The sequence below is a fragment of the Heterocephalus glaber genome, unplaced genomic scaffold, assembly GCF_053883595.1.
Source record: "Heterocephalus glaber isolate CG9 unplaced genomic scaffold, H.glaber_assembly_v1.0 deba00001610, whole genome shotgun sequence".
Lineage (NCBI taxonomy): Eukaryota > Metazoa > Chordata > Mammalia > Rodentia > Bathyergidae > Heterocephalus > Heterocephalus glaber.
Window position 1 is genome coordinate 25,379,068 of NW_028258381.1, and position 23,380 is coordinate 25,402,447.

Here is a 23,380-nt window from a genome sequence, read left to right on the forward strand (position 1 = left end):
CTAGGGATTGAACCCAGGCCCTTTGCACCGAGCTATATCCTTAGTCCTTATATTCTTTTATTTTTGATTTTGAGACAGGGTCTTGCTAAGTTGCCCAGGCTGGCTTAAACTTATAGTTCTTCTGTTTCAGCCTCCCAGAATGTTGGGATGTGCCAACACCTGCTGCTTAAAAAGGGCCATTTTACTGAAAGTTGCATATTTATATTCAGGCAAAATAAGCATAACAAGGAGAGAGAGAGAGAGAGAGAGAGAGAGAGAGAGAGAGAGAGAGCAAGAGAAAGTGAGGGAGAGAAAGTTAGCAAAAGAGGATGCACCCAGAAAGACATCATGACACCAGACTGTGTCAGTAGTTCCAGAAAGCTTACCTGTAGGGGTGTGAAGATGGAAGGATTTCCCATGGCCTCCAACCTGCTGTGCGTCTAGCTCTTCCAGCTCAAAACTAGGTGCATTTTAGACATTTTCACTGTCAGAAATTCTCCTCAATTTCTGGCCTGAGCACTGTCTTCATCTGTGGTTTTAATTCCTGATTGTGGGTTTCAGTATTGAGCAAGTTTTGGTCTTTTTTTCTACTTATCACTCCCATTGGAATGGCAGGAGACATTATGTCACTTGCATTATTGTGGGTTAAGTTGTGTCGCTACAGGCTTTTAACCATCTAGATCAAGCTAGACAAGTCATGAGAAGGGAGGAAAGGGAACTTTTTTTCCTTGATGTAATTAGCATTTTTCTTTTAAAAATTATTGATTTTATAGGAAACAGAGAGATCTTTTGCAAATGGGAAGAGGACCCAGAGATGGAGGGCAGGGGAAGGGGGAGAAAATGGAGACCTAAAAGGAATTAAGAAGTGTCATGTATATGTACCAATTCCTCACAATGAACACAGTCATGATGTATCACAAACACATGCTAAAAATGATACCAATTCATAAATATGCATATATTAATTAAGTCTACCAGTTGAGAGCAATATGAAGTGTTGGAATAAAAAATTATTGATTTAAAAATAGTGAAACAGAGAAAACATTAAATACCATGATCCCATTATTTCAATATTTTTGGTTGATGTTTTAAAAAGTAATATATTGTTAGAAAACATAAACAGGTAAAATGGGAAAATAATATATTGTTAGAAAATATAAACAGGTTAAAAAAAAAAGGGGGACAGGAGGTCAAATCTTGCTCAGGAGAATGCTCTTCCCACACCTGTACAATCTTTACATTACTAAGTTCTTATTATCATTTCCTGAAGGTATTTATATATTTATATACCTAGATATTAATAAAAAAATTTAGAGCCAGGGATTTAGCTCAGTGGTGCCTCCTCCTCCCTCGAAAGCCCAAGGTCCCGAGTTTGATCCCCCTAGTACCAAAAAAAAAAAATTTAAAGCCAAGTGTGGTAATATAGGCCTCTGATACCAGCACTATAGGAGGCTGAGGCAGGAGGACCACAAGTTCAAGCTCAGCCTGCGTAACTTACTGACTTAGCAAGACTCTGTTATGTCTTATGTCTAGATGTTCCTCTAAAGTATCATGTACTCATAGGTGGGACTTTTGGAAGTGACTGGATCATGGGTGCAGTACCAACCAATAGGCTTGTAGCTTGGATGGACTAAGAAGGGAAAGAAGGAAGGCTCGCTGTATCCTGCTTGCCCTGCCATGAACTGTTTCTCCTCTGTGATGCCCCTCTACCACACTTCCCTGCCTTGTAGCCAGCCAACTATAGGCTGAAACATCTACAAACTGTGAACTAAATAAACCTTTTCTCCATTAACTTGTGGTTGTCCCAGCAATGATAAAATAACTAAGATACCCTGACTCAAAATAAAACAGAAAAATGGGCTGGGGATGTAGTTCAGTGAAGAGGCCTTGGGTCCAATCCACGTTACCACAAAAAAAGGTACTTTTCACAGCACTGTTTGATGTCTTGCTTTTTCATCCAGTAAGACATATATTGAGGGCCTTTCTCCATAATCCCAATTGGTTCGCCTCTTTCTTTCACCTTGGGGAATTATCAGTCTCTTTACTCTGCATACTGTTTTTCCTGTTATTGCTATTTCCACTCTGCAGCAATGAGTAATTGTCCATATATCCTCAAGATTCTTGACAAAAATGTCCAACAAAAACTTGGATAAACATTGTAAAAACAGTCTTGAGAAAAATGAACCCAATAATTTGTGCATGAGTTTTTATCCCCCATCATCCCTGAGTATCATAAAGTCTTTAAATTTTTGCTTTCTGATAGGAACATGTTTTAAATAGACTATTGTTTTAGAATAGTTTTACACTGACAGCAAAATTGAAGAACAAGTAGAGAGAGCTACATGTATCCACTGCCTCATCAGTCTCCTCCGCTACTGACGTTCCACATGGGAGTGGCACATTCGGAACAGAGGATGAATCTACACATCATTATTACCTACAGCCCATAGGTGACATTAGGGTTCACTCTTAGTATTGGACATTCTGTGGGTTTTGATAAATGTACCATGGTGCATATTCACTATTACAGTATTATATGGGATAGCTACTCACTTAAAAATCCTCTTCTCCCCTCCAATTTATTTCCCTTGCCTTTAAACCTTAGCAATCAAAGACCTTTTTATTGTGTCCATGGTTATGTCATTTCCTGAATGTCATGTAGTTGAAAATTTTAAAGTACAAACCTTTTCAGATTTTTATATCCATTTAAGATTCTCCCTGTCTTTTCAGAATTTAATAAGACAGCTCATCTATTTCTACTGCTGAATAACATTCCATTGTCTCGATGTACCAGAGTTTATCTACTTGCCTGCTGAAGGACATCTTGTTGTTTCCGAATTTCAGTAACTATAAATAAAATATCCTTGCACTTTTTATCTTTGTGGACATGAGTTTTCAACTCCTTTGAGTAAGTAGCAAGGAATGTGATAGCTGGACTGTACAGAGTATGTTTTATTTTGTATAACTTCCTTCCAAAGTGGCCACACCATTCTGCCATCCCACCAGCAGTGAATGAGAGATCCCATTGCTCCACATCCACAAAATAGCGCTTTGGATTTTGATGACTCCCATAGTAGTGTAGGGGCCACTCACTATTTTTTGTTTGTTTGTTTGTTTGTTTGTTTTGGGTGCTGGGAATCGAACTTGGAACCTTGCGCTTGCGAGGCAGGCACCAGAACCACTGAGATAAATCCCCGGCCCCCTCTCGCTGTTTTAATTTGTCATTTCCTAGTGATATGTAATGTCGAGCACCTCTCTGTATGCTTATTTTCCATCAGTGAAATCATCTTGGGTGAAGTGACTGTTCAGATCGCTGCCTATTCTTTAATTGGGTTCTTTGTTTTCTTATCATTGAGTTTTAAGAGTTCTTGGTATATTTTAGATATCAATCCTTCGTCTATTGTCTTTTTCTCCCAGTCTGTGACTTGTCTTCTTATTCACTTGTGTTACTAGACATGTGTTATTTTCATGTGTTATTAGACATTACCTGACTTTAAGTTCTTTGTCTATTTTTCTCTTTAATGATGTGAATGAGTTGTATGTAAATTGTGCTAGTCAGCCTTTGCCGAAATTTTACTCACCAGTTTGCTGTCTTTGTTTTTACTTTCAACTTTTTCCTTTTCGGGATTTTTTTTTTTTTTCATTTAGAGCTTTTATGTTATGTAATGCAGTTTATTACTTTTTCCTCATGCCTTTACATTCTGCTTAGGACTATTCTTCTCCTGGACTTCAGCTGCCATTGTGTTGAATTTATAGTCTAATTTAGAGAGGATTTATATAATTAAATCACTGAGCTTCTGAGACAGGGATACGGTTTATCTTTGTCTGTATCCACATTTTATTTATCTTTCAATAGCTTTAAAGTTTTCATCACATTAATCCTCTGTACTTCTTATTAAGTTATTTTACTTTTATTAGTTAATATTAAAATTGAAGCCTCTTTCTCATTATGTTTTCTAATTGGTTTTCCTTTGCTTATAGTAAAAGTTATTGATTCTTACATATGAGAGAGAATTTATTTGTTCTAATAGTTTAAATCAATTCAGGACACTTATAAGTTGTGATAATTTTATCATCTTGTTTCTAATATTGAATCTTCATTTCATTTCTTTCTCTTACCTAATGCCTGGCTTGCACTTCCAAAACAATGTTAAATAATAACGGTGCAGTGGCCTATTTGTCTTGTTCCCAACTTTGATGAAACCATACCTAATGCTTCACCAGAAAATGATACCAGTATTTAGCTTCAGATATACATAAATATGTAAGTCAAGTTAAGAAAGTAACTCACATTTAATGATAGTTACATATTTAATAGCATGAACTTGTACTTTGCAGATGCCTTTTTTGTATCTATAGAATCACGTGATTTTCTATTAATATAGTTTATCATATTAATAGCTTTCAAAATTTTGAACAAATTTTATAATCTGGGTATGAACTTCATGCAGCCACACTATTTTGATGTGCTTTTGCAACCTCTTTTTAAATATTTAACTTTTGATTTTATATTTACATTTATTGAGAAGATGGCCTATATTTTTCCATTTAAAAATTTTCTATTTTTGATAGTTCTAGTTTCATTGGTAAGGTGGCAAAGAAAAGTTATTTTGGAAGTCTTTCTATTTTTGCTCTAGAAAATTTAAATCATGTCAGATATTTCTATTCCTCAGTCATTTGAAAGACTTCACCTATGAATTCATTCAATTTGTTTGGCCTTAGGGAAAAACATTTTTGTTTGTCTATGTTGCGCCAACCTTGCCTCTAATACCTGAGAAGTCAATATTTAGATCCAGCTGCAGGAAAAGAATGAAAAAGCTTTCTGTTTAAGAGGGCTTCATCTGGGCCAGGGATTTAGCTCAGGGGTTCCGCCACCTGCCTCACAAGCACAAGGACCCCAGTTCGATCCCCGGTACCAAAAAAAAAAAAAAAAAAAAAGAGCACTTCATTTCATTTTCAAGTTCTCTTGTATCAGGCTCATTGGATAAGTTCACATCAAGATTTATGAAGATTATCAGATGAATATGTTCATCTTGAGATGTTTAAGATTTCTGAGACTGGGTTTCTTATCTAGGTATTTGTTCCCCATCTCCTTCCTTAAGAACATTCCTGGCTTTCATACCACCTCAAAGACTAGAGTGTTTTTTCCAATGAAGGCAAAGGTAGACTTTGAACAAAGTCCTTGGGAAGATGTAAAGCCTGTCAAATTGACTCTGTCCATCAGCAAAGTGCGACACTGGTGTTTCTCATGACAGAGGGACCATAGATCCTGTTCAGAATCTGATGAATGCCTTGGATCCATTCCTTAGGATCATGCAGAAACATATCCATATAACACCAGGATTTCATAGATTTCCCAACACAAGTTAAGACCGTGGATCTTTAAAAAACAGAAAGGATTTCAACTTTTCAGTAATGATATATTTTTAAAACTTTTTCTAGTGTGGTTTCGATGGAAAATTCAACTTGAAGAGGTTTAGAGCTAGCAGTTGATGCTTTGCTCCTTGGATCTAAGAAAGGAAGGATGCAAATCATCCCAAGGCACTGGCAGCTAAACCGTGCTGGTGGGGAAAGCACCTCAGAAAACATCTCCAAATTCAAAACTTCAAAATGCCTCTTTAGAGTGAGCTCTGACCCTTTTCCCCTAAAACTGATAACATTTAATTAATAATGTTGGATCAGGATAAAATTCAAACTTCCAAGTGCTTCTTAGACATTTTAGACACTGTATCTGGGAATGTTCTTTAGAGAGAGGATACTCAGTGTAGCTCTGACTTACTTTTTTTTCTCTTCTATAACAACTCTATCTGATGCACCTACATCCAAATGTTCCCCCGCTTTAGTCTGATCAAATGCTAGAGATTTCTGCTGCTAATATACATTTGTATAACATGCCTCTATATTTTGGGTTAAATCAGCAGAGAAAACATAAAGGGTCTGGTCAGGAAGCAAGGGTATGGTGTGCACCTATTTAAGCTTACTCCATCTCAGAGTCTGGGCCTGCTCATCCTTGGTGCTCCCAAGGTACTTTATATGATTTCAACCAGAGGCTTAGAGCTGTGCTGGGTTATTTCCCATTGTCTTATCTGTTTATCATTACCCATTTACCCCATTCTGGGCAGATGGCTTTTGAGGATGGAGATTTATCTTGCTCAGTTTTATATGTCTAGTGGCTCTCCCCCAGAGGAGCTTACTGATAAATATATATCGAATGCACAAATGAATCATTGAAACCATATGCTACACAAAGATGCAGAGAAAAACTTTTCTGAGCAGACTTTTAAGCCTGAGGGATCAGAGCACTGCTTGTGTCAGTGGGTGAGCATGGGGGGCCCAGAAGAGGGAGTTGGTTATGGGGAAGAAGAATGAGGCATTGAACATCATAAAACAATTTGGCAGGTGAGGTGAGACAAAATATGGTTGTGGATTCTCATTTGGAAGAAAGCATGCTTTATGTCAATAACTAACCATCTATTTCTGTCACCCTTAGAAACTGCTTTCCCATTTCAACCTTGACTGTACAGAATAGAGACAGAAGTTAAAGCAGCAACAGTTTGATGATCTTGTGAAGCACTCATTACAAAATCATTCTGAAACTCTCTAGTAAATATCTGGGCAACACTGATCCTTTTCACAGAAATAAATCTTGTATGCAATTTTTCTTCAAGCACACAAATTTACATTTATTGTGCATTATCTCTAGCATTTCACTTACAAATCAAAATGTATTCTAAAACTGTCCTCTAAGAAAAGACTAACAGAAATATGTATGAGGTAAAGAAATGAAAAATTGGAACATTATACTATAAAATTACTTCAAATGTTATGCTGCTCTAGCATAACTAAGATGATTTCATTTAGAAACTGATTTTCAGCACATTACTGGTTTGTCTTGGAATTTTTGTCTCATCATAGAATTACTGATGAAATTTCTTTTGGGTGCCTGCTTAGGTAAGTAACTGTTACATGCTGCAAAAATAAATTATAGATGGGTTAGAGAAGTAACAGGCAAACAGAATTAATTCATAAAAGGCTTCAATAGTTTGGATCCTGAATGTCTCCAAAGGCCTACGTGCCTAAGGTTTGGTTCCCAGCCTGTGCTATTAGGAAGCAGAGAAACTTTTAGGAGATGTGGCCTATTGGAAGAAAGTTAGGTCATCACGGGTGCCACTGAAGGGGATACTGGGACCCCAGACCTTTCTCGTTCTTCTCTTTCAATTCCTAGCTGCCAGGAGATCAGCACCTTTCTACCATGTGCTCCTACCATAGTATCCTTCCTCACCACAGACCCTCAAACAATGGCACACCCCTGACCATGGACTGAAACCTTGAAAGCTATAGGCCGAACTAAACTTTTCCTCTCTTTTGTTTGATTATCTCAGGTATTTTATCATAGTAATGGAAAGCTGACTAACACACATGGCTATTACTAAAATCCAAGCTTTAAAAAAATGAACCTTTCGTAACGTTCCCCAAAATTTCATGAAGCCAGGTTTCCAGATCAAGACTGGATGTGAGAGGGCAGGTTTTAGAGCATGGTTGTATCAGCATGAATGGGTGAGATCATGAAAGCTAGGATTCTAACTAAATCAATTTGAGGAAAATGGCTTTGAACTCTTCCCAACTCTTTCTTTGATTGAGGCAATTATTTATTCAGCATAACTAATGAAAAATTATGATTAAGAAAAGCATAGCTGGGAAACTGCCATTCCATGGTCTAGTTGAGCCTCTGACTGGTCAGTTGGGAAAACCATTGCCTGAACATGAGCTTATGGAAAAATATTGCAAAAGAATCTTGGTATGTTGTCTTCCAATTTCTCATGGAAAGAGCTAGAAGATACAAATCATGAAAGAATAAACAATAGAAATCTAAAATAAGGATAAGAATAATCCACTATAACAAAATCCAAAAGGAATTTCCATAGATTTTAATGTTGAAGACAACATAAGAAATACATTCTTGGACTATATAAATGGTTCAGCCTCTAAATTAGGGGAGCCCTCAGGGTAGATGGTCTCAAATAAGAGCATAATGTCCTCAGCCCACCCCTCTCTCTGTTGGCCTTTTCCAAACTCCTCAGCCAGTCAGTTTTTCCTCCAGTAGAAACTACCTTCTGTACCCAAAAGCTCTGGCCCCCGGACTCAGTGGGGTGGGGATGTGGTCCTCTGTGCTGTCAGCTGAGTACTCCTCAGGGAGGGACGTGTAGACCAGGTACGGGGGCAGTGTGCTCAGGACTTCAAAGGGTCTCAGCTACCTGACTCATGCTAGAAGTGGCTGGAGACTACATCTAATTCCCAGAATTGGTAGGAACTGACAGGCAGGGCAAAGGAGGGGCTCCCACGCTGGCCCAGTAGGCCCTGTGGATGATGCCTGGTGGTTCTGAGAAGGGAAGAGGTGAGTGTGAAAATCTACTGTCAGGACACAGACCTGATGGAGAAGCCTGAAAGTTCCTGGTGGACTGCTGGTGGGCTGAGAGCAGTTTAAACTACTGTCTTAGTCACTGTCTTCTTCACTGAGGCACAACCTGACACCCACAACCTGAGGAGCGGTTTACTTTGGCTCATGTTTTCAGTCCACAGACGACTGGCTCCAAAGCAAGACTGGCATGGTAGAAGGGCCTGGGGTGGAGGAGAGCTGCTCCCTCCATGGCAGCCAGGAAGTAGAAGGCAAAGGTAGGCGCTGGAGAGGGAGGTGCACCCTTCCAGGTCACACCACAGAGACCACCTCTTTCAACCTGGCTCCACCTCCTAACACCACATTCAGCTGCAGGGCCCCCATGATTCACCTTCCAAAAGCCTCACATCTGAGTGCAGGAGAGTTTGGGGGGCTATGCTTGATCTAAACCATAACACCTACCCTGTTTTGGGCAAATTATAGGTATAGAGATTTCTGTCCTTTGATGTGTATCAAAAGAGTTTTAAGAAAGATATAATTTACAAAGAAAGGGTACTAAGGGCAAGGAGGAACCTACCATCAAAATGATTTTTGTACAGGGAATGGAAGGAAATAGAAAACATAGGGTAGGCGCTCCCAATGGTACACAGAACATATGAAAAACAACGTGCAGTGGGATATATGGAAAAATTATAGTCATGTGTTCTTCAGACCCTAGCATAACTTAGATCTCCTTTACTGACAGGTCAGTGTCACACATGCCACCGGACCTTTGCACATGCTGTCAGCTTTGTGTGGCTTTCCTTCTGGGCCTGGTAAAGTCCCATCTATGCCACGTGCTTCAGCCTATATGCCACCTCCTGCTACAGGCACCTTTTGCTACACGCCAACACTGGGGCTTGAGTCTGCACATTTCAGATAGTATTATAACTGATGCTAGAGTAACTGTGAGCTCTTAATGACAAGACTTACATTTAATTTATCTCTATAGCTCTTTTCCCTTACAGTTTCTAATCTATGATTTGGACTACCAAATAAATGAGAGCTCCAGAATGGTAAGAATAGGTAATAACCTCTTTTGATAATAAAGATCTCAATTGTTGCCAATTAGACAAAGCTAAAGGAGAAAGAAAAGATGAGAAGAGCTAATACATATCAAGAATCTACTAGGCTCAGAAAATTTAAGTGCTGATTATGCCAAAGGAGCATCTGACATCTCATTCCTCTTTTTCAAAGCATTACCATTTTAGCATATTGTACAAATAAACTGACTGACACAATAGAATGGCTACTGACAGCAACTTTTCATAGAAGTTTGTTGTAGCACCAGCCACACTCAATTCAAAAGTGGATAGTCAAAGTCTACTGACAAATGGATTTGGGGCAACTTAATGCCATTTCCCCTTAGAAACAGCATGCCTAGGTTCTTAGACCAGATCACAAAGGCTTATGCAATCCAGAAGGTAAGTAAATTATACCAAACTGGCTTGCAAATTGTAAGCTAAGTTGGGTTCCATTCCATCACCATATAGCCAAATGGTCACTTAACGAAAATATTCTCCCTGTCTGCCTTATGTGTGCGGGGAACCAACAAGAGCAATGCAAAAGAAACTATCCAACAGTAAAGGCAATGATAGCTTATGTACCATAAAGCCCAACTACATGATCCCTCTGCCTGGGATTTTGCCTACTGTCACAGTGTGGCAGTGGACACCCAAGATCACTGTCCCTGACATCACATGGACCTTAGGATCAGGCTTTCACATGCTTGGTGATTAAAAAGAGGAACATTTTCATTTTTTGGGGCTGGGGATTTGGTTTCGCTGCCTGCTGCGCAAGCGCAAGGACCCGAGTTCAATCCCCAGTACCTAAAAAAAAAAAAGTGAGAGAGAGAGAGGAACAAAAGTTGGCTGCAGGATGTACATGAAGAGTCAACCCGAGTGTCTGTTGATGTATATGAGAAAATCATCAAGGTGGCGAGGATAGGACAAAAGCAATATGTCAGAATATTTCAAGGTGTCTGAATTTTTAGTACCAGCAACAGCAGCATGCACAGAATGACAAAGATGAAGCCAGGTGGAGTAGAATCCATGCAATCTCCTGGACTTTTATGTCAAATAATATGACCAAAGCACCTTGTTTTCACTTCTCAGATGTAAGTTAGTCCTTGTTTCTGGTGATTGCAGCCCCTGGAAAGCATGTACTTGCTAATACTTGATCCAGTGTTGGATCGTTTCCTGTCTGTTCCAAGACTGTTTTCCAGGGAGTTGGTGTCTTGCTTCATTTTAAGCTTTTGTTGGCCCTCACTGGTGATGTTGGTCACACTATAAACTGCTCCAAGAACCAGGAAAACATCTGGAGCCTCCAGTAGGCTGAGTTCAGAGAAACCAAATACTTTAGGGAGCTTTCTTTAAATTACAAGTGAATTCCATGGCTGGTCCACACTCACCATGATATCATACCTGAGCAGGTGAAAGCAAGGATCTCTCCTCTCTTGTCCCAGCCTTGAGCCAACCAGTCCCATCAGTGGGAGAGCCCTTGCCTTGATGAGGGAGCAATGTGTGTGGCAAGAATCAGCCTCCATGAGTGACTTGCTATGTGGTGGGAAAGGCCAGATGTAAGCACAGAAGACTTTTCTGGATTGGCTTTTTTCCACTGTCTGGCTCCTTCTATCTTTGTGTGGTATATATTCAAAGCGTTCCTGATTGTCCATCCAACTCTGGTTTCCTCTCTCTCTCTCTCTCTCGCCTTAAGTAACTAACATTCCAGCCTCAATGGTTGGGTAACATGTATCAGGATCCTTTTGACTTTGGGAGGTATCCTATTTTGTAAACATGGTCCTGGAAGGGGGCTTGGAGCTCTGAGGATACTTCTTCAGATTCCACGTTTAAACTCCTGTCCCACCCAGGAGATGAAGTGACAGACACCATGTTCCCACATACATGGCCATTGTAGGGAGAAAAGGCAACCACAAAGCATGCATGGCTCTTCCTGTCTCTCCCTTCTCCCCCGTGCATCCCCTCTGGTAAACTCAGCCTGGCATCCAGTCCTGCTGGACCTCTTAGGAGAGAGGCAGATAGTATTCAGGCTCTGCAGTCTGCCTGCTTAATTTACCACTTATTACTGAGGCTTCCATCAGCACATCTTCAACACCCTGTTGAACTGATTTGTGAAATGGCAAAATGGTAGTTTTTTTAGTCAGTGTCTTTTCTGAATCATTTATATTACATTTCAAATGCTTCCACTATTCTTTCTTTTTTTTGCATACCAAAGATCTTTCTTTTTTACTTCCACTTGCATGACCAAATCTTCACTGGTTTTTGTTCAGCCTTCTCAGCTAGTCATTTTTAATTCATGTGAAAAGGAAAAGGAACACCATTTCCAAGTAGATTTCAGCTAGCCTCATCTGGTACATGGGAATTAAGTAAGAACCACTGCAAGGATTAAGACCACACTGTAATTTAGGAAAAGATGGCATCTATTACCATAAGACTGACCAGAGCAACAAAGTAAAAAACAAAACATGTGATTTAAATTCTGGATGGGCACTTGGCTAACTGTGTGATCTGAGGCACCTTATTTAGGCCCCTTAGGTATAGTGTCCTTATTTATATAAAGAAGCAAAGGGAGAGAGATTCTGGTAATTTTTAAGCCAACCATTTCATACTCCTATGACTTAGATCAATCTGAGGCAATAAATTCTATTCTATTATTTATAAGCCTCAAAATGAAAACATAGGAAAATGTAAATATTTAAAATCAACAAATTAAAAAAATAAGCTCCAAAGTAATACTTACTGTTGTTAAGCCCTTCTCTAGTAGAAACATTTGGCTGTCTAGGGAACTACTGGAGCTTGGCATTCCCCTAACAAACAAGTGGCACATCCTTTGCCAACATGAGTTCCTCTTCACTATTTTGAAATGTGTCTGTCTATTCTTAACCCATCAATCAATGTGTCTCTGTATATGTGTGTGTACATGCATGCAAACACACACACATAAAAGCACACACCAGAATACAAAGCAGGATAGAAGCATCAGAGGTAGGTCTGATTAAAGAGGAAGAGCCAGGACTTACAGGAGCCGCTGAGTTTTTGACCGTGACACTGGGGGTGGTGGCTCGCAAGGCTCCACTCACTCCATGGTAGTATTTGAAGCAGATCTTAGTTTCAGCTGAAAGACAGAAGTGAAAGGAGACTGAGAAGCACGATATAGCTCAGCCATGGCAGAGAGGACAGCCCAGGGACAGCAGCCTACTCCTTCCCCAGCCAGCCAGGCCACACTCAGCAATGATGCTCTACACATGGCCTCATGAGCAGGCCTGACTTCTTCCTAAAAATATGTTAGGAAAAACTGCTTTGGCCTTAACCTTTCTGTGACCACCCATCTTATCTCCCTAGAACTTACTGCTTCTCATTAGAAGTTTAAAACCTTGATGCCTACAACCCCTTTCTTGAATAATTTCCTATTATTTAAATGATTGCAATTAATATCTTGGAAATTTTAAGGCATTTATTGAAGTATGTGGTTGGGTACGTTAATGACATGTTAATGCACAATTTCTTTGCATCGCAATCTTTTTCTTCAAATTTCTATGGATGATAAACAGGAAAGTTTTTGCTTTAAGAATCACACTACTTGTGTTTGGATTTCAGCTCTACTATTTACAGCCTGTGGGATAGTGATCCATTTTCCTAACCTCTCTGTACCATATGTTCCTTAGGTGTAAAATAGAACTAACCAAAACGTACACCTTCTAAGAGGGTAAAAGCAAATAAAAATACTTACAGAGTTCAATTAAGGGCTCAGATATGTTGGTGACAGTGACAACACAGTGAATGAACAAGGATGTGACTCCATTGCTTTCTGGCATTCAGTTTTGTAGAAAAGAACATTGGCAGGCAACCTAAATTTAGGTTATTCGATGGTGACCTGATTTCCCCAATTCACAATTGACAGGATTGGTTTCTTAAAATCTGAAAAATTTACCATGCTGTGTCTTAGTCCCTTTATATTTATTTTGTTGGGAACAACCTGGGGAATTTGCAATTTGCAATCCTATTTCTCAAATATGGGAAATCGTTTTCAATTATAATATTTAAGAAAATAATGCTTGCAATTTTCTTACTAATCATTTAAGGTATACTCATATGGAAAAAGAACAAAAGTATAAAGTAAATAAAATCTTCTATGAGGTTTTTTGGCATACTTCAGAGTATCAACTTCACTCATGCTGTTTTTAAATTTATTTTCTTCAGCATAGTGAGCTATTGTTTTAGACTTTGTAGATAGGATTCTTTTGGGAAACAACTGAATAGAATTATAATTTGTGAATATTCCCCTATTTTTGAAAATTTGGGCTTTTTTCTAAAAAAGGAATGACATTTTATCAATCATTTGAAAAGTTCAAGTATGTTTACTTTGATAATGGAGCAAAAATTGCTACCATCTTTCCTTGAAAATAAGACCTAGCTGGAAAATAATAGCCTTGGAAACTAGAGATCAAAAATGCCAGCCGCAATCAGCCTGTCATTGCCTTAGTTGCCATTACTATTCTCTTGCTTGGTGCCTACTTTGTAAGGCAGGTAAGGCGAGGACAGGCTGATTGGGGCTGCCATTTGGGCGGGTACTGGGAATCAAACTCAGGACCTGGCACCTGCCAGGCAGAGGCCACTGTGGTGCTCAGCTACATCCCTGGCCCTGGGGCTGGTATTTTTGATCTCTAGTTTTCTAGGCTGATTATTTTCCAGCTAGGTCTTATTTTTGGGGAAACACAGTAGTTACCTATCCAACCTTCTTTCTCCTTTTCCTCCTTAGTAATAGAATTTTGTTTTAGGTTATAATGTCCAACTAAGGCCTATATTTTGCAGCTTCCCTCACAGATAACATCTATGTTGTTTACCATTGTTATTTAGGGATTCCCGTCATATGTCGCTAAACCTAAACCAGATACAGAAAGATTCTTTGATGGAGAAGTTATAAATATTACAATAGTCTCCCTTGGGTTAGGAGATATGAATATTTGAAGAATCCTCTCTTCCTGTGCCCAAACTGCTTTCCAAACAGCTGTTTACACTTCCACCAGAAAATGTAACATCAAGATACTGACCATTGTTAGCACTAAGTATTATCAATTATAAATAAGCTTAAAGGGCTGGGGATTTAGCTTAGTGGTTTTGCCGCCTGCCTCACAAGCGCAAGGACCTGAGTTCGATCTCTGGTACCAAAAAAAAAAGAAGCTTAAAATAGAATCTCATTATCCTTTTCATTTCATTTATTTGATTACTAGCGAAACATTTTCCATCTAATTTTAATGAACTATTGGAATATTTGAAATCCATTAAGTTGTGGTTCTTAAGACTTCCCAGTGGCTAAAGGATGCGTGTGTGCTCACGGCCCCCCTTTAGTGGACGTGGTCTTACGTCAATATACTTCCTGTTTCCTTCCTGAGGCGTTCTTTCCCTGCAGGTATTTTGCATATCTGTTGACTCTCTTTTCCAGCTCTTGGTGAACAATCTAATAAACTCATTCTCTACCTGTTCTCCAAGACTCCTCCCAGTTGTCCCCATGTTAAGGTCTACACACTCAGATCCAACAGTCTCAGCTGAGAGCCAGGTTTTTTATAGGTCAGGAATCATGGATGGACCCTGCATAAAGCAGTGAGTGATACAGCTATCTAATCACAAGGAGTTAGTGCTGTTTAGTGCATGAGTTACTCTGCCAATAGATTCCCAGGAGATCAGCATGCAGGGGCCAGAAGGCCTCATCTTAAGCTTAGCTGGGTAGAAGAAGCACTGAGATAACAGTCATCTGCGACAGGCACTACTGCTTTTCATTCAAAGATAAAAATTATTTGAATGCCTTTGAGCACAAAGATCAGGGAAATTACACACACCTGTGTATTAAATCCTATTGCCAGGTAGGAGATTATTTCCTATATTGAGCCAAGAATTCATGGACTCCTTCAAAGTGTGGTGTCCTCCTTTTGAGGACTTGTTGACAAAGGCTGTTTTTATTTTTTCTCAAGCAACTGTTTTAGTCATACCATGTTTCCCCCAAAATAAAACCTATCTGAAAAATAATCAGCCCTGAAAACTAGAGATCAAAAATGTTAGCCCCAATCAGTTGGACAAGAACCAAATTAAATTAAATTCAATGGTTGGGTTCACTGTTGACCTTATGGGGAAGTTTGATTTAGCTCTCATCCAGTTTGGTTTGTGATCAGAATCGTGGAGAACACTGAGTTCCTGAACCAAGGTACTACTGTATTGTCTAGTGATGTAACCATTTTAGAGTAACCCAGGAGGAGATACCCTGTCCTGTTGAGTCCTAATTCTACATGGAGAGCACACACTTCCTAAGCCTAATATTGGAAAATTTTTGGAATTGTTCAAGTGCAGATAAAGTAGCTTCTGCAGTTAAAAATTATTGCTCTCTCTGAGAAAAATATCAAGGTTCAAAGGCCAAAAAATATTAAATGATTTTTGGTCACCATTTCAGACACTTTGTCTAGGAAGACCTACACTAGTTCTGCCTTTCTCTGCTTTTCTAGGTAAAATGATAACAATCATTTAAAAACTTCTTCAAAGTACAAGGCATCCACTGAACACAGGTGTCTGTCTCATTGTTTATGTGGAATGTTTATGTGTGCAGCAACAGAAGTCTAGGAAGGCAGAGTGATCTAAGGAAAGGAAAGGACTGTGAGATGGAATAAGTGGGAGTTCAGTTCTTGAATCAGCTCTCATTGCTCTTGTAAGCTACAGGACTCTCTTAGTCTTTGCCTCACTACAGAGTGCTAATGTTACTGCATACTTATTGTTTCAGGTACTATTGTCATGTAGAACAAGTAGATTAATGTACTGGGCATAGTATATACGAAGAAGTTATGTGTTGTCTTTTTAAGTCAATGGGGCTGACATGGACAAGTGCTCAGGGATGTCTAACATGAGGGCATCCAACCAAAGACTGCATGGCGTGTTGAAATCCAACCCATTCTCCACTCATCAAGGAGTGTAGTTCTTGCCTTTCCAGAGAAAGAAATTGACATCTTAACACTATATGGATAGTGGTAACCTTAAAACAGGTTTCGTTAATCTTTTGGTTATTTTTGCCTGACACATGATTTATTTTCAAATTTGACCAGGGAGGATCAGCTTATTAATGAAGTGGAGCAAAACTGAAGTTTTTACCTTATAAATATGCATTCTGTAACTAGTTTTTATTTTGGAGAATGTGTTCAGAAAGTACAGGCCGATTCACTTCAGCTGTAGTATTATTTAAAGAATCAAGAAAATTGGTCTTACTACGCTTCTGAGGGCTCAGCAGATCTGCTATAGACTTGAGATTCAGTATTCAATGAGGGTAGCCGATTGGGAGTAAGCAAGCTGAAAAGTTATGATGTACATTGACCTTAATTCACTAGCACTTAATATATACTTAACCACTCACACCAACTTCTAATTTGATCTTCATAGCAATCTTCTGATGTATAGGCAATTATTATAAATCTTTCTTTTTTATGTGTTTAGCAAAATAGTTGAAAAAGAATCAGGCCTCAATAAATGTCACCTATCAATCCTATTTTACATTTAAGGAAAATGAGGCCAAAATTTAAGGGCTAATTATTCAAGGTCACACATGTGGTTCAAGGCAGAGCTGGAATTTTAGTAAATGCATTAACTCTTCATTTAATGAGCTGTCTTTCAGAAATTTTTTATAACTCAAGTTCAAAAGTAAAGTTCCCTCTCCAGTCATCATGTACCAGGGAATTTAAAGAATAACTAAAAAAGCTAGAAAAATACAGAAATTAATCTGCTTAAAGTAGGGTCTCCAGATAAAATACAAGACGTACAGTTAAAATTGAGTTTTGGATAAATAAACAATAAATTACAGTATAAGTATATCACAATTATTACATGAAATATATTTAAAAGATTACTCATGGTTTATCTTAAATTCAAATTTAAATATCCTATAATTCTTTCCCTAAATGTGAAAACCCTGGCCTGAAGGCATCAGAGACCTAGCTAAGCAGTGTAAAATAAAATAATAAGGTCAAGATCCGGAAGACAAAACCCAGAGATGGGCCCAGAATTACAACTGCTGTTTCCCTAAGGGTCCCCATGTTGATTCCAAAACAAGCCTCTGAGAGGCTGGGAAAATGAAAAGAACTTTTGACAGATTTGCAGGGTTAAAGGAATAAAATTTAAGAATCCAGGGCCTGCCAAGGAGAAAATCCCTCATGATTCAAGTTGAGGCCCTGAATAGCTGACCAGATTTACTATTGACAAATATACCATCCCTCATTCATCTCAAATGTTGAAATTCAACTGAGATTACTCTGAATTGCTAGACATAGATCAGAAGGAAATGTAAATCAGGAGGAAAATATCATGATTTTAAGCCTCTAATTACTTCTGTAAGTTGTCATTTATACAGACACTCCTGATTTAATGACCAAGTTCTGAGCCTGTGATTAGGCTGCTAAATGAATTGGTCGCTAAATGAAGAATTGTGTCTAGTATGTACATTACAATATCCAGAATGAAGAAATGGTCAAAGGACAGTCCAACTTGATGACTTTGGTTTTATTTGCATACTTCTTACATGCCGTACTGTAATGTATAACAGAATGTGAAACTACAGTACTGTACTGTACAGTACAATCAGCAAATATTATAGTACTGTACAGAAGAAGCCATCATAAGGCTGCTCTGCTGCTTAAGTTCCTGTGTCACAAGTCTCAATGGAGGTCTACATCTGAGTGGCAGGTAGAAGTCTGAACAGCCCACCTCCGTCATAAGTCCAACCAGTCATTAAACAAGTAGGTTGTTAAATGAGGAACATCTGTAGTGTGTAGTTCTTCATTTAAAACTAACCAAGTGAATTCAGAACCAAGGCAATGTAAAAACAAAAACAAAACAAATAGCAAAAACTAAAGACAGAACAGGCAACACAAACAGTTACAGATGCGGGCTTTATAAAAACATGTTCAAAGCATTTGAGATAATGAAAGACAAGATTGAAAACATCAGCCAAGAATAAAGTCTATAAACTGAACCAACAAATTTTGAACCTGAAAAACAATAATTTTGAGATAGTGAACACAATGGATGGGATTAACAGATATTAAACAAAACAGAGAAGAAAATTTAGGCAAATGAAACATATATCCTGGATATATATATATATATATATATATATATATATATATATATCCAGAATAAAGCATGCTGAGACAAATAATGGAAAATATAGAAAAGACTGCAAGAAACACACAGGATACTGGCAGGTGGTCTAAAATGTGTGCAACTGGAATATAAATAGGAGAAAGATAATGTGCTAAATCTAAAAATTCTTCAGGTCTGGGGATTCAATTCAGTGATAAAGTACTTGCCTACTATGTGCAAGGACCTGGGTTTGATTCCCAGTACCCCCCCACACACACATAAATCCATAAAAATTCTCCAAAAATAATGAAAGATGTCAAGCTATATATTCAAAGAACCCTGTGAATTGAGAAAGAATGAAGCAAACAGGTATCACTGTAAACTTTTGAAAAAGAAGAGAAAAACAGTGCCATCAGCTAATGAAGGAAAAAGCTAGATCATTTTCAAAGGAGCAACAATTAAATTGACAAATGACTTCACAATATAAATAGAAACAATGAAAGAGAAAGAAATTTGGGCTTTGAAGTACAGAAAGAAGATAACTGAAAGAACTCTGAAACCAGCAGTATAATCTTCAAAAATCACAGGATTGCTTGTTTCCTATTGCTGTCTGAACATTATACAGGTTGTAGCAGTGTGAATATCTGAACTTCACGGCAAGTTTTAGCTCTCCGCATGTTACAGTATCTGCAATGCAGAAACACCCAAATCTTGTGAACCAAAGTGTGATCAGAACTGATAAATCAGACAGCATGAATCAGCATGGGAAAGACATTTTCCATTATAAGGCTACTTATTTGTGGAGAAAGAACCAAATTATCTACGCAACAACATTCTTTGGCATGAACAATGAACTCAAATCTACTAACATTTCATTTATAAAATACATGTGAGGCAGATAAAAAACCATGTCCTCAAAATTCAGGAAAAGCAATTTTAACTCAAGAAGCCATCATCTTTGTGAAAGAGTCAGCCTAAATAGTCAAGTAGCAAAAATAACAGAAAGAATGTCTTCAAATGCTCAAAGAGATCAAGAAGCAATGGAAGAATCAGTTATAAATTAAATTGAATCTGAAGGGTATTTAGCTTCAGCAAGAGAAAATAACAAGAGCAGCACTTTTGGAGAAATAATATTAATGGTATAAAACTTTCAATCTTTTAGTCTACCCTACATGTAATATGTTCATTTGTAGTTTTTAATAAAACAAATATATATTAAATGGATTTTGACCAGATTTTGCCAAAACAAAAGTGAAGTGAAGGCTTTCCAAATAAATGAAGACAAATGGAATTAAGGTCTATTGATAAGGCAGCTGTTTCAGTCTGGGTCTTAAATGTTAAAGGTTTGGCCCCCAGCTTGACACTACTGGTATGTGGTGGAAACTACTAGAACTGGGTGCAGTGGGAAGATCACTGGGGTGTGCCCTTGAAAGGGGTGGGGAGAGTCTGGTCTCTTCCTCTTCCCCTTCCTTTTACTTCCCAACCACCACAAGGTGAGCAGGTTGCTCTGCCATGTTGTGCTGCTCACCAAAGGCCCAAAAGCCCTGAGGCTAATGGACCATGGACTGAAACTTCTGAAACACTGAGCCATAACAAACTTCTCTTTTGTATAAGTTGGATATCTCAAGTGCTTGCTACAGTATTGAAAAGCTGACATAGTATCTGACATTGAAGAGTCCACAGTTAATGTGAAGATTTAACTTTGGAAAATTTAATGTAAAAATGAAATTGCCTCTTGGCTCTCTCTAAGCTCTAAAGTTTCTCAGGTATGGGGCTCTGGCTTGGACCAAATCAGAATTTAATAGAGTCACATTTTAGCACCTTTTGTGCCATATTTAATATTTGTTACTTTTATCCATGAACTCATTCAATAAAGAGAAAATAATATGATTCTAAAAGCTATATTACATTGTACCAAACAACAACAAAATCTTGCTCTACTACCAACACCCCTGAGAAACATGGTGATTTTGTTACTCAGATTCTATTTTTGTAGTAAATAATAATTAAAGTAATATATGCGTCTAACAGACAAAGATAATCTTACTGTATTGTAGAGTATCACATCGATTTGTCAAAATTTGGTAAAGGTTTCATCTTAGATTTGTGCTTCTACAAATTATATGATTTGGAATGCTGTCTTAACTGAGTATATTAATTTAAATGTAAGTTACATTAAATTAAATTGGAAAATAACTGGAAAAATAAGTCATATTTTAAACAGAGATGATTGCATCTTTAGTATTTCACATTAGCCTAATATACAAAAAATTGCTATGTGGTAGTTATGTTTCTCTAATAGCTAAATTATAAACTATCTCATTATCTGAATGAAAAATGGTTAATTACAACTTTTTGGAGCAACGGTGATAATCAAATATTTTACATGTAGAATTGTTTATGTCTTCAACCAATTACCTATTTAGAATAGAAGAATAAGTCCAAGTTAATCCTTCTAATAGAGCAAAGTGTTCAAAATAAACCATTATGTGAAATGACATTGGAACTTCTGGAACTTCAATTTATAGGAAATATGTATTTCAGGTCCCAGAGGGACAATTCCAAACTCAAAAGCAATCTAATAAATGTATTTTGTTTCCAATGTCAGTGCATATTACTGCCACTCCTCCACACCCCTCAGACAGTTTTTGATCTCTGGGGTCCGTCAATTCATGTGGAGTTAAAAGATAATGAGAGACTTCCTCTTCCTGCTAGCATAGAGTAGTTATTGCAGATTAACATTTTGATTGCTAACTAGATAAACTCTTTTAAAGCAAAATGTATAAATGCTATAAAGTACTAGAAGTGACAAGGTCTAAGAATCCTAAAAGGGGGATGGACTCTAGTGAGATGAGCTGATAACATCCAGTCCTTTTTCTCTGGTATCCAAGTGTTTGGGGCCAGAGTGACAGCAATGGGGATCTTAAGCCAGTTTTGCCTCAGACATCTGCCAGATCTCGATCCTTTGAGAGTAAAAGATGAAATATCTCATCATGAAAATACCTGAGAAGCAGAGGCAAAAATTTCCATCTCTTAATACTGAGGAGGTGTGGCAGGAGGGAGACCCTGCTGAAATCCTCAGCTCTCTGAAAGCTCTGGAGAGGAATCCCTAGGGAAAGGGGCAAGCCATGGGGAGACTGAGGTATAACCAAAACTGGACTGCTCTCCATTTGGCTCACCCTCACTGAGCTGAGGTCAGAAGTGCTCTCATTGCTTAACTGGGGACACAGAAACCCCTCAGCTGTGGTTTGGAGATGGTTTTGTGTGGGTACCCCAAGGTTCATGTGTTGGTGTCTGGATCCTCAGGGTGGCAGTATTGGGAGATGGAATGGCCCTAGTGGGAGGTCCTTGGGGTGTGGCCTTGGGACAGACTGTTGGACTCCAGTTTCTCTCTGGCTTCCTTTTCTGAGATGTGATCGCTTACTCCCACATGCACTCCCACCATGATGCTATTACACTAAACTAATGGGTCTGTCTGATCTTGGACTTTCAGCCTCTAAAGTGATGAGCTAAATAAAAGTGTTCTTTATAAAGTTAGCGTGCTTTGGGTGTGTTGTTATAGTAATGAAAAGCTGACCAATACACCTTCTCTGGGGGGAAGATTCCTTCACCCAAAGTGTCTAAGTATTTCATACCTAGTGTACAGCAATTGATAGAAAAATCCTAGGTGTAGCAATAGACAAAAACAAATGACCACAAGCAAGACAGAAAATGAAAACAGGATCCTGATGAAGTCAAGATAAACAGAGCCAGAAGATGAGTAAATAGAAAATATCCAGATTGAAGGAGGTGAGAGAATGAAGGTGGAAAGTATAGAGGAGAGAAAATGTGACATATGAGACAAGGTGAAATGATCCACATGACTAGAGTTTCAGAGCATGGGCCAATGCACCTTCTGAGAAGTTTATAGCTATGAAGAAGCTCTGCAAAAAACAAACAAACAAAAAAAAAACACCCAAAAACCACTTCTAAGCAAATGTTGAACTTTTGAAATCCAAAGACAAATGGAAAAGTCTTAAGGGAATTAGAGTGAAAAATGCACTATCTTCAAAATAGTGACAAAAAGACTAACCACTGACTTTTTAGAAAGGAGAGAAATGACACCCCTAAGTGCTGAAGAAGATAACAGGCAATCTGGAATTCTGTGAATGGGATGAAATCATTCTTCCTACATAACCTTGAAGGAGTGATGTTCTTAGGTGGAAACAGAGAGGACAAATCACTAGCCGGCCGGCACAGAAAGCACTGAAGGGGGCACTTTTCCTCTTAAAAGGAAAATGATCCCAGATGGAAACACAGATGCACGAGAAGGAGAAAGAGAAAGAGAATGGGTTAAAGCTGGGGTAAAGCTCCACTTCTTGATTTGGGTGCTGTTTACATGCAAGAAGTCCCTTTCTGAAAATTCATAAGCTCGGCATTTAAATTTGTGTACTTTTCCATGTGTGTGTTGAGCTCTAGGAAGAATTTCATCAAAATAAAGCAAAGTGAAAACCGCTTAGAGGAAAATTTACAGCCTTTTTGCATACATTAGAGAAAAAGAATGGCAAAAACCCATGAGCTAAGCAGCAATCTTAGGAAATTAGATAAAGAACAACAAATTAAAAGAACTACCACATCACTAGGAAGAAGGAAATAATCAAAAATAAAAATAGGAGCAGAAAGTAATTAAAGAGAAAACAAATATATAGAGGATCAAGAAAACAAAAGGATGGGCCTTTTAAAATACTAATAAAATAAAAAATCCTTGGTGAGGCCTATAGGCAGCATAAGTAATAAATATGAAAAATAAAAAAGGCACATCACATAGCTGCTGTGACTACAATCCCCTCTCCTGGAT

General features: G+C 38.2%; 1 protein-coding gene across 1 annotated transcript in view; it reads right to left on the reverse strand.

Moving 5' to 3' along the window:
• The window catches only part of Hecw1 (HECT, C2 and WW domain containing E3 ubiquitin protein ligase 1), a 401,408-nt gene that overhangs the window by 166,053 nt on the left and 211,975 nt on the right, over positions 1-23,380 (reverse strand). The window contains 1 exon segment of the mRNA XM_087196392.1: positions 12,453-12,547. Within this exon segment, the coding sequence (XP_087052518.1) occupies positions 12,453-12,547 (95 nt within the window).